Genomic DNA, 12683 nt, shown 5'->3' with positions numbered 1-12683 from the left:
CTTGCCAGTGTATCATCTCCACGTCGGAACTTTCCCTCAAGCTCTTACTGAATCACCCCCACGCGTTCTCCTCAGCCTCTCCCGGGACACTGCCGCTCCGCCCCGCCGACCCCTAACCAGGGAGGAGACGGGAAATTCTGGAATAATCAGTGATTCCCTACTTCTCTCCTTAAAACTACAATTGATACACAGACCTCTAAACTCGGATTATGAACATTCACTGAGTCTTTAATATCTCCATAGAAACAACTGATATGTCCTCTCTACAAGGAAATCAGATTTCCCATTTCTACCAAAAGAATCCTAGCATCTACAATTTCTTGATTTCCAAAGGAAGGTCAACAGTCGGCTTGTCAAAAAGGAGAAAAATAGGACAGCACTTGTTAAAAAAACTAAAAATACAGAAGACAGGGCGCCTGGGTGGCTCAGTTAAGCAGCCAACTCTTGGTTTGGGCTCAGGTCATGACCTCAGGGTCCTGGGATCTCGCCCCTAGTGGGGGGGGGGGTGTCTGTGCTCAGCGGGGAGTCTGCTTCCCCCTGGCCCTCTACCCCTCTGCTAGTGCACGCACTGTCTCTAAAATAAATCAATCTTTACAAATAAAGAGGACAAGGGTGCCCGGAAGAGCACGAGGCTCTTGAGTTCGAGCCTCATGGTGGGTGTAGCAACTAAACAAACAAACTGCTAAATAATTAAAGAGGACAGCCTCAGACTACTGAAATTCAGTTTCTTCAGATCAGACACAATTCAGCAATCTAATGAGAGCCTGCAGTCAGCACCCTTCTACAGGAAACACATGGTCACATAAAAGAGGTTCTAGAAAGAAGTGTTTGAAAGTTAAAATCCCCAAATAATGTGATAACAAAAGGATTCAGATTCTATTACAAGGCCAAACTAAATAAACATGAACACACAGTGGTGAGAACTTGTAAAACCCTCGAGAAAGCCTACTTCCAGCTGCCAAGGCAAATGTTAGAAATGCCCTGTTCAGAATTACACAAGATGAAAATTATCTTAATTTGGATACAAATAAATGACACATTCATGAAACAAACCATTTAAAAAACATCTGTAGGGGTGGCTCAGTCGATTAAGCACCGACTCGTGATTTCAGCTCAGGTCCTGATCTCACGGGTCACGGGATCCAGCCCCAGGTTGGGCTCCACGCTCAGAGGAGTCTGTTCCAGATTCTCTGCCTCTGCACCTCCCCCAACTCAAGCATGTGCTCTCTCTCCCCCAAAATAAAGAAATCTTAAAAAAATAAAAAAACAAAGTCTGTAAAAAGCCATACTCTATCCATAGAACTTAAATGGGAAAGACAGACTGATGAGGGAAACAAGGGAAAAAAGACAAAGTTAGGTTTTTGAAGGAGAAATTCAAGGCTCAAATTCTGTTTCAAGTGTGTGTTAGAGTTCGCTATGAAATGAGAGACTGATACCACAACTTATTTAGCACTGGATTATGTTTTTGAATAGGTGAGGACCCCTACCATACAAAGTCTGAGCCTATAAAAGGTTAAGGTTACATCAGCAGCTAAAAATTAGCTTCGATCCAAAAGACAAGATCGTCCTTAGCCAGTGAGCAGCACATACGGAGTGATCTATTTTTGGTAAAATTTGTTTTTAGTGTGGATATCTCCACTATTCATAAATTGATGTTCTTGATTTCACCTGATCCAGGGAAAAAGACAAAGGGACATACGTATCTGTACACAAGCATGCCCAGAGGAGGAGGGCAGCTCCTGCCAGTCCTGGGCTGGAAGATGCTGTAAGGGCATCAGAGCAAAGTCACTGAACACTCGCCAGCCAAGTTCTGGCTATGAAGGAAAAATTAAGCTGCTAATAATCAGAGGTACTTTATTATCAAAGGTTAAAAAAAATTCTTAATTTCACATAGCATTTAGTTTAAGAAAGAGAACTATTCTCCTTACTAGACTTCCCTCACAATATCAAACTTCAACTGTTTAAGAAAACTAGGTATATTAAGAATTCCCTCTTCTAGAAATGTCTTGACTGTTTGAGATTTTCAAAATACTTAATATTTTCACATAGGCATCTTGAAATACCTGTATTTCAAGTAAGTTATTAAAATATTTTTTAAGCTAAATATAATATGGGGGGTAGAATATGTAAAATTCCCTGATCAAAAAAATTATTAGGAAATTTAAGCAAGGTGCTTTCTTAAAAAACTGTACAAAAAGGAAAGAATATGGGATGTTGAGGGGTTTTGTTGTTTTTGTTTAATTTCAAAAGCAACCTATAAAATCTTGGTAAAAAATCTAAAGATTTTCAAGTAAAGGTAAAAAGACTGTTACGGGTCGCCTGGGTGGCTCAGTGGGTTGAACCTCTGCCTTCCGCTCAGGTCATGATCTCAGGGTCCTGGGATCGAGCCCCGCATCGGGCTCTCTGCTCCACAGGGAGCCTGCTTCCTCCTCTCTCTCTCTGCCTGCCTCTCCACCTATTTGTGATCTCTGTCAAATAAATAAAAATAAAATCTTTAAAAAAAATAAATTCAAAAAAAGGACGATGCACAGTTACTGTTACGTATATATACGTCTACTATTACGATATAAGTTCCAGCTATTCCCTATCCCTGTGAGTAAACTGGCAATTCTAAAAAAAATGGCTTAAAAATACAAAGTAGGGGTGCCTGGCTCAGTCGGTTGAGTATCCAACTCCTGGTTTTAGCTCAGGTCATGAGCTCAGGGCTGTGGGATGGAGCCCCACAGCGGGCTCCCCGCTGAGCAGGAAGTCTGCTTGAAGAGTCTCTTTCCCTGCCCCTCTCCCCTCATGCACGCTCCCCCACCTGATAAATAACTCTTTAAAATAACTTCTCACTCAGTATACTTATGGTTGGAATCCCATAATTCTTGTGTATATCGCAGATCTCCGATTTTTAATACTAAGTACCTTAAAAACAACAGCATCAACGTTCAGAGCACAGGACAGTAGTGAGAGCAGCAGTGACAGCAGCTCACAGTAAAGGCTCCTGTGTTCAAAGCACACGGTAAGAGGTTTGAGGCATTACTTCCTTTAATCCCCACAAAATCCTCCAGGTGTGCGGATTCCCATCCCCATTTTAAAGATGAGAAAAACCGGGATTTAGGGAGGGTAAGTCACTCTAATTTCATGGCAGACATGAACTCTGTATGTCTGAATTTTAATCATTACTCATCTGAAATAAATTTTTAAAAAGTCAACCATCAACTACAAACTTTGGAATACTGTTTCTGAAAGTCTAACCATTAAAATATTAAAACCTCTACAATAAGCATTAATACATTCCAAAAAGAACAGACTTTTTACGTAATATCAGAAATAGCACACAGACAGAATTGGATTTTATGCTTAAAATGGATTCCTCTGTAGGCCATACAGATAATAGAAAATGTAGCAAACCATGTATTCCAAGATTCTACTTATGATCCTATTTAAGCACATAAAACTTCCAGCCTTAATTTCCCAGCCTGCCTGCCTTCCCTCCCTATCAGAAATGCGTTACATTTCTGTCAATGTGTTACATTACAGTCAGTTCAGGAGCTGACCCCGGTTCCTCTAACAAGTGTCAAAAGACGGACCAGGAGCCCATTTTAGGCTGAAGCTTTTATAAAGAAATTACATGATTCCAAGTTTGCAGAACAACCCGTTTCCAATTTACAAAATGGATCGTGGTCTCAAAGTTATTTGGAATACAAAGTGGGATTTGTTCCCAAACCAAAGCCATATATCCTTCAAGGTTGAGTAGAACACACAAGACCCTCTAACAGAAAAGATCCATGGTCAGATACTGAGCCCTGGGTAAGATAACTGCCAAACCCTTACCATCAAAACATCTTCTTTATAGATAAAAATGGTAGTCACCTCTAACATCTAAATAACCTATTCTCAGTAAGGCTACCACACAGAAAAAATAAAAAAATGTAAAACATCCAAAAAAGGCCTTTTCACCCAGAAGTTTTAAAAGCTATCCCTTAAACAAGGAGCTAAAAAGGGAACACAGAATATTCTTTAAAATTCCTTATAAATTAGGGACGCCTGGGTGGCTCAGTTGGTTGGACGACTGACTGCCTTCGACTCGGGTCATGATCCCAGAGTGCTGGGATCGAGTCCCACATCGGGCTCCCAGCTCCATGGGGAGTCTGCTTCTCCCTCTGACCTTCTCCTTGCTCATGCTCTCTCTCACTGTCTCTCTCTCTCAAATAAATAAAAATAAAATCTTAAAAAAAAATCCTTATAAATTATAGTAATGCCAAACATACTAACATAAGAGAGGTTGAAACAGTACTCTGCAGACAATTCAATCCATGTTAACCACATATATCAAAAAAAAAAAAAGGAAAGAATGAAAACAATGCAAAAATCACATTAATAAAGAGAAAAATAGTAAACCTAATACAGTAGCTGATTCTCTGAGGGGGAAATACACAAAACGGATTTTCAAAATAAAGTAAAAGAAGCCACTTCATGAGCTCATCAAGAAAAATGAGAGAATGAAACATTTAAGAACAAAAGAATCATTAGAACACTTAGATCAACTTTATACAAATAAATTTCAAAACCTGGTGAAGGGGATAATTTTCCAGAAGTAATCCAGAAGAAGAAAAAAAAAAGTATCTACTAGTACCAGTGTCACTTAACACTCTACTGAAGATACAAGCCATTGCAATGAGACAAGAAAATAAAGTCATGAAGACTGGAAAGACAGAAAGTATTAGTAACTGCAGATAGTTTACTTACATAGCTAGAAAGCTCAATAAGAATTCACTGAGAAACTCTTATAAACAAGGACAATTGAGTAAAGTATCAAGGTATAAAATATGTAAGACTGAAAGAGAAAAAGCCAGGCAACAACCCATTAATACCTAGAAATCATCTTAAGAAAGAACATACAAGAGCTACAGGAAGAAAATTTGAGTTTATTAAAGGACACAAAAGGTAACTTGATCATATAGTTACACTTAATCCTCATTTTAAAATATCAGTTTTCACTTAGGTAATTAATAAATTTAAAGGGATTCCAATAAACATACTACTAGACCTTTTTTTTTTTTAGTTAGACAACCTTAAGATTATAAAATTTACATTAAAAATAAGCAAGAATAGCCAGGAGATCTCTGAATAAAGCGTCTTGGACAGAATGACTCAACGATCACAGGCAAAGAAAAGAGACCCAAGCACACACGGTAATGGGGAACGAAGGCGGTGGGCAGGGCAGCAAATGGGGAACTTTCCAGTAAAAGGTATGGAAACAGCTCAGTAGCCTTGGAGGTAGGGAGGAGGGGGTGCATCAAAAATTCTACCAGAATAAATTCCAGCGACCCAATGTTAGATACAAAACAAAGAAGCCTATCTAAACACTGGGCACTGGGCTAACTTGCACGTGCGGGAAACGATGTACAGGTACAGCCGAGTGACTCACTGTAGCACCGTTAGCGTGGGAGGCACAGAACAATCCAAATGCTGACCCTTAGGAATCAGCTCAGTAAGTTCTCCCCTCCTACAGCGGAAGACCACGCAGATCTCCAGACAGGAATAATACTGACCAATATGTACTTAGTCGAAATGGGGAAAAGCCTGAAAAGTAAGGCACCTTTTGAATAGGACACTCAGAAAAAGAAGAATATCTGCATTTTGTCAGAAAAAACTGGTGCTGAGCGATGTAAGAAGTGAGGTGCAGACTCTATGGGGGAGGGCAGAAGTGGCAGGGAGCACTCACTTGGTACCTTTTAATACATTCTGAAATGCCACGTCACGTGAATGACAACGTGCTGTAAGCAAGGGCGACAAAAACAAGCCGGGTACTGTTTTGAGTATTTGACTCTGCGTAAGTTGCACAGAGTAATAAGCTGAATCCTTACAACCGACAGCGTGTGAAGTGCTACTAGGTCATTCTCTCACACAGACAAAAGACAAAATGCTTTCATATCTTTTATATGTTTAGTGTATTTACTGACTCATTTTACTTAGGAAAAACCTATGGTGTGTGGTTTTTGTCAAAGTTCATGGAAAGCAGTGAATTCCTATGGCATCCATCCAGGCTAAATCGTGAAGAGACTGGCTCTAGCGTCCAGAAAACGAAAAGGGGCCACCGCAGCCGCTGGACCCCTGCTCCCCAAGTGCTGCAAGGGAGCCGCCTGCCGCTCCACAGAAAGCAGACTTCAGTAAAAGGAACAACTGTCTATCTTCTTCTCCCCAGCTTGAATAAGGAGGTAATTATCAGGTTCAAGGTTCACAGAAATTACTCAAATCTGAAGATCACAATAAAATAATTCATGTTAAAAATAGTATCTTATTTCCTTTGGTTCATCTGTACAACAAGACACAAGAAATGCTGCATCTACAAACAAATTAAAGGGGCCATTTTACAGACTTCCGAGTAGAGAGTCCACCCAATTTTTTTTTTTTTTTTTGCTATCGTGTAACTGCAGGCAATTTATAATGTTTTTTTCAATTTATAATATTTTTAATAAAAATTGGACATAGTTTCTAGAACGACTGTGTGTAAAGGCGAATTAAATGCAATTCAAGGCAACTGTTTCAAGGGCTGTGTGAAGACAACACTGCCAAGCCCAAGAAAGATATTTGATCTTTGTCCGATGGCTGGGAAAACACGCGGCTGGCACCAGACTGTTACGGCCACGAAATCACCGAGACTAGGTGGTAAACAATAGCAAGGACATGGAAAATACAATAATTCTGAAAATCTACTTCAAATTTTTCTAATTAAAGGTAACTACACCACTAAAGCCACACACACACACACACACGCACACACCATTTCCAGGTCAAGATACCTATCACACAACAAATTATGAGACGCAGCACAAGAAAGCAGACATAGAAAAATTCAAAATGAGACAAGATGTAACCGTGTGTGCGGGCTAATTAACATTAAGAGGTGCTACTGGATAATGAGGGGGAAACTTCTGTAAAAGCCACAGAATGTGAAAGGGCCACTCAGCACAGGGGGGAACAACTTGGCACAGGTCAGACGCCCCTGAGAGTGTGGCCTTGCCACAGAGATGGGCGCCCTAAACTGTAACATGGATAAAACTAACCTTTATTAAGTAAACTCTGCTTAGTAAACCAAGGAGATAGCAAATATGTTTTCAAAATAATGCACCTCAAAAGTAATTGGTGCTTTTTAAATGGTGCTTAAAAAGTTCCCGGTACCTAGAAAATTTCCTACGAAACCTCACTCCCCAGCAATGTCAGAAAAATAAAGCAGTATCATATGTGACACACTTAAATTTCATTCACAGCATTTATGCTTTTCCCGTATTCAAATGCAGATTTTTATTTATTTATTTTTTTTTTGAGAGAAAGAGAGCGAGAGTGAGGGGCATGGAGTTGGGGGGCTGGGACATGGAGGGAAAAAGAGAATCTCCCAACAGACCCCCCACTGTGTGCAGAGCCAGATGGGGCCTTGATGCCAGGACCCTGAGACCATGACCTGAGCCAAAGTGAAGAGTCGGACACTTGGCTGACAGCCACCCAGACTGCCCCCCAATGCAGACTAAATTTTTTAAAGTAATTTACTCAGAGGACCCCGCACCAAAAAAAAAAAAAAAACACACACTAAATAGACAAAAACATATAAGCATCTTTTCAGCCAATTTCTTATTCAACAAAATCTGTTAATCAATATCACAGTGTTGCTCTCGGCTATCGGTTCACAGGAAGAGCTATATTACAAAACAAGTGCTTGGTTAGCATTTATGGAAAAACCACTGACCTGTAGTCCAAATTCGCGGGAGGCACGTGGTCCAAATTAAACACGTGCAAGACTTCACAGCAGCCCTCGAGCAACAAAGTACAAAAGAACGATACTCTGATCCTAACATATTTTTCAATCATAACTGCCAGATTAAATGATAAATTTTAGTTATAATAAACGACAACACTTTCCAAGTTGCTTTAAGCCATAATTCCACAACAAAGATAAAAAATGAAAACGTACAAGAATTGCACTTACGATGTAGGAAGCAGTCATATTTAAAACATCGCCTACAGAAAAGCGTATGAAATGAGTGCAAGCTTTGCTCCCTCTGCACAGACTTAGCGTTTGGTCCGTCTATGTTCGGGGTGCATTCGGGAGGAAGCGCGCCGGGGAGCTGCTGCTCGGTGAGCTCTTTGTACCTAACGTTAACCAAGAAGAACGCCAAGTGAAGGTGGGGACAAAACAACTCCGAAAAGACAGTTTCCAAACGGGGCCGTGTACTGGCTGTGGTGTTCGTCTTGCCCGAAACACAAAAGGAAAGGTCTAACCGACAATAATCTATTTAGATGAAAAACCAATTAAAAATTATGCATGGTATATCGAGAATCAAGTTCACGGGTAGGATCCAGATCATGAAAAATGTTACCATATTAATTAAAATAAACTTCAGTGACACCAACGTTTCTAAAAGGGTCCGGAGAAATTCCCCTCTCCGTGTACAACTGTCAATGATGTCGTGTGTTTACTGTGCCTATGGCGACTGTCGTGAGGAAGAGTACCACAGACAAGGGGTTTCGAGAACCCTGCCAGTCAACAGAGGAAGCCCAGGGGCTCACCATCTACATCAGTTCCATTTCTGACAAACCAAAATGCTGAGCTTCGTACCATACAAGGCAAAACCGCCTCAAAAGAACAAATCTTACTTTTCCTTTAGTTCTTCTGCTGTGCCCTTATCTGGAAACATTGAGGAAATGGCTTCAAAAATTTTATCAGAAGGAAATTTCCGAAGTGGGCGGCTTTCTTTATCTAAATGGGGAAATATAAAAGGGAAAAAAAATCATAGTAAACAAGTTTTCAATCCTTCCCTCTCTCCACACAACTACATCTAACAAAGCGGATTTCCTAAGAGATTATCGACTCTGTGTTTCCCTTACTTCTGACACGTGTTATACGTATCCACGGAGTGCTGGTGAGCCAAACAAAAACCTCCAAGTCAGATATGGAAAGTGTAAGGCACACCGGAAGGCCGGAGACCCAGGTTCTAATCCCAGCTCTGCTACCGACTGGGTCTGTGACCTCGCCTGGCCACTATCCACTGGGGTCTGTTTCTTCATCGACAAGCCAAGGAGAGGAACCACATGATCACTGCCTGTTACGGAACCATTACGCTTCCTTCAGATTGCGGGTTTTCCCCATTCCTCTGCGCTGTTTAATAGCGTGCTATGCTGAGTCTCCACCGACTGTGGGCTCGGGTGTGGGGTCCTCTATTTTTCTGATAAGACTTCACTAGTGTAGGGGTTAAAACTCTCAAGCAGGCAGAGGGATTACCATCATAGTGTTCTGGGCTCTGTTTCTCCCCAAGAGTGTGGTCTAAAGTAAGTTCCTTAACTGCACTAAGCCTGTCTCTCCAACTACAAAAGAGATCTGACGCGAACAGCCACCTTGCGGAGCACGAGAGCGACTGGCACACTCACTACTTGCACATAGTCAGTGATCAACAGGTTATATCATAATGATGATTACGATGATCACCCAGCAAAATCCCCAAAACAGAGTACGTTCTTTCATTAGCCAAAGGAAATAAAGATGCCTAACTATAGGATGAAATGTTACAAATCATCTTCTCATTCTGATTCTGTTACTATCGATATGCTAGTTCAGAAAAGGAAAAAGAGAAAGAAGGAATGAACATCTGTTTGTACTTTACTGTTTTTGGAAAACGCTGTCAGGGCTACACACAAGCCTAACACACAGACATACCATCTCTGTTCTCCTCTAGATCTTTCTGTTTTTCTTCTCTTTCATCGGGATCATCTCCATCATCATCATCGTCATCATCATTGTACTGACCAAGAGCATTCACCAACTCCACAAAAATTTCATCATTTATAAACCCACATTCTGAAATTCATCAAGTCAAATATCAGAAATACACAGAGGAAAGTGGTGATGACAAAAGTTTACATATGCCTTTTCTAACCTGGAAGAAACAGCCAGGACCTATTAATTAGCACGAGCACATTGTTAAAATGAGGTAGGAGATCATTTTTAAGATTGGCCTGAGGCAAAGTTAGGAGGAATTTAACTTCAACACCTGGCACCTTCTCTTTCATCATACCCTCCCCAAGTTTCCAGCGCCCGTTACTCGAACCTAATTCTCTAGAAACTAACTGTGGCCTCAGCCTCCTCCTAACAACTCTTCCCGAGAGAAGGGATGGTGTTGATGTTACACATGCCGCCCTCCTGCTGGATGCTTCGCTGGGGTCTCCGGGATGGGACAGAAACCGTGGTGGCAGTGGCGGAAGTATAGGTCCTGCGGCAGCTAAGTGGGGCGTCCTTCTGAGCCTGGGGCCTTCTGGAGCCCACGCGTCACGCAAGCAGGGCCCTGACCCTAATTTACCGTGAAGGAATCTTAAAACCTACAAACACCCCAACAACTCTATTTAATTTACATGTTACTGGCCTCATAATTTATGTTATAACCAACTATGTATCATTTTCAAATAGCAAAAATGATTTTTCAATTTAAAAATAGTTAGGGATAACATTAAAATGTTTAGGCTTGAAAATAGGCCCAGGTCAGTCCAGCAAAAAACTTACTTTCGATATTAAAAATCTTTTTCATATCTCTACTTAAGAAATTCAAAGTATCTCTCAGTTCTGTGGCCTCTTTTTCCAAGGGAATAAACACAGGGCTCACCTCTATCCCCATGTACTTTTCCGTCATAGTTTTTTATCAGCTCTTCAATGAAAGTCCCGTCCTGGTCTAAAACTTCATCTCCCATGTAAGGAATGTTATGTAAAACAGTTTCATCTTCCACCTAAAAATAAAAATATATTTTAAAAGTAGGCTTATCCTAAATATCAAAGTACTTTTTAAATCAATGTAATGTAAAATACGATCTTTTTCCTAAGTAGATGTCTCTACTCAGTTCTCCAGATCTAAACTAATAGACAGCAAACTCTAAAATATAAAATAAAGAGCCCTCCCATCAATAAGGATTATCTCAGAAATCAAACTGTTTATAGGGGAAAAAAATTAAGAAAAACACCCTATTCACCTAATCTGACATGTCATCAATCATTAAAACTTACCATTATTTTATGTTCCTCAAGAAAGGAAAAAGTAGTGCATATTACCACATGACCAATCAATCTGAAGATACACCCAGTGTCTTAGAATAGTTGTATCAAAACCACTTAAAATAGCCATAAAATAGGATAATAACGTAAGGATTTCTAAACTTCACTTGATGATCTAGCTATTCAGACCTTCAATATAATAAAAATCTAGGGGATGTAAAATAGAGTTTCATAAAGTTTATGCCAAAAGGATTTGCTCTTATACATAAAATAAGAACATTCTACAATTACATACAATATTTCAATGCTGATAGGAAAAAGATGCCTATCAAAATTGATCATTTGGGGGCACCTGTGTGGCTCAGATGGCTAAGCATCTGCCTTCAGCTCAGGTCATGATCTCAGGGTCCTGGGATCGAGCCCTGCATCAGGCTCCTTATTCAGCTGGAAGCCTGCTTCTCCCTCTCCCACTGCCCATGCTTGTGTTCCCTTGCTCGCTCTGTCTCTCTCTGTCAAATAAATAAATAAAATATATTTTTTTTAAAAAACTGATCATGCTAAGCAAGATGAGAGATGAGCTTATGGAGGTTCTGAAGACAACAGGAGACAAAAAAGGCACTACCTTAGCCGAGCGCGCCGATCTAAGAAAAGCTCGGGAGAACAGAGAACTGAAGCACACACGGGGCGGGCCGCAGACGTGCATGGGAGGGAGAGAATCTTCAGTGAAGGATAAAAAAGAGAGTAATGATAGATCAAGACTGGAAGGTTCTGAAGTCCATATCTGAAGAGACTTAAGCAAGGACAGGTCTGTCTTAAGAAGTCTTGGTTAAAAGGAGAATCTGAGAAGGAAAATTCTGATAAACAGAGCAGACTGACTACGAGGAGAGGAGGACGCGGCAGCTGCGGCCAGCGTAGGAGCCTCAGGCGGGGCGCACGATCGACAGCGAAGAACACACGAGAAGGCCACGAGACACACAGGGGACCGTCACGGAGCAGCAGGCGGGAAAAACGGAGAGAAGGGAAAAATCTCAACTAATCCCCAGGTAACAAATTTAGGACAATTGCAAAGTTCAGAAAGACAACAGAATCTTAGATGAACAAGGAAAAGGGAAATTGGGAGGGAAAGTGCATAAGGGATATATAATTAAAACTGAGATTGTAACGCCCTGATCTATCCAGAACCAAACTTACAACTAAAGGGTCCAGTCTGCACCTCTCACTTTCACTAATCCCACTTAAACTAGGAATGTTAATTTTTCTGGATAAAAGCCCAAATTAAGTCACAACTGGCTATTTTGTCTTCCTAACTGTATGCTGTAAACTTTGCTCCTCAAAACATATCCTAATCATAATAAAGATAGTCCGCTTTATTTGCCTTGGTCAGTGACCAGCAAAACTCATGGATAATTCTAAACAGTATTAAACACTATAACCTTTCAGAATTTTAGTCTAAGAAAATGTGAAATCTCCCATAAGCTCTTGCAACAGAATTCTTAAACTAAATGTTTTTGCAAGAAGCCTTAAACATACGAGGCAATTATAGAAGAGTATCTGAAGTTTGTCTTTAATCACTCGCTATAAAATCTTTAAGTTACTGGGGCGCCTGGGTGGCTCAGTGGGTTAAGGCCTCTGCCTTCGACTTAGGTCATGATCCCAGGGTCCT

The 12683-nt window shown here is 40.7% G+C and overlaps 1 protein-coding gene across 9 annotated transcripts in view; it reads right to left on the bottom strand.

Moving 5' to 3' along the window:
- The window catches only part of EZH2 (enhancer of zeste 2 polycomb repressive complex 2 subunit), a 65603-nt gene that overhangs the window by 11889 nt on the left and 41031 nt on the right, over nucleotides 1-12683 (bottom strand). For 7 of the 9 annotated variants that reach the window (XM_032305707.1, XM_032305703.1, XM_032305699.1 and 4 more), the window contains 4 exons: nucleotides 10638-10758; nucleotides 9698-9838; nucleotides 8641-8743; nucleotides 7958-8136 (listed from right to left, as the gene is read on the bottom strand). In XM_032305707.1, the coding sequence (XP_032161598.1) occupies nucleotides 7958-8136; nucleotides 8641-8743; nucleotides 9698-9838; nucleotides 10638-10758 (544 nt within the window). The remainder of the gene's footprint in view (nucleotides 1-7957; nucleotides 8137-8640; nucleotides 8744-9697; nucleotides 9839-10637; nucleotides 10759-12683) is intronic. The other 2 variants (XM_032305698.1, XM_032305700.1) reach the window with 1 other exon arrangement.

Source organism: Mustela erminea, chromosome 11 (genome assembly GCF_009829155.1).
Source record: "Mustela erminea isolate mMusErm1 chromosome 11, mMusErm1.Pri, whole genome shotgun sequence".
Taxonomy (NCBI): Eukaryota; Metazoa; Chordata; class Mammalia; order Carnivora; family Mustelidae; genus Mustela; species Mustela erminea.
The sequence above is the reverse complement of the archived record's forward strand: the minus strand, read 5'-3'. Positions and strand labels throughout refer to the sequence as shown.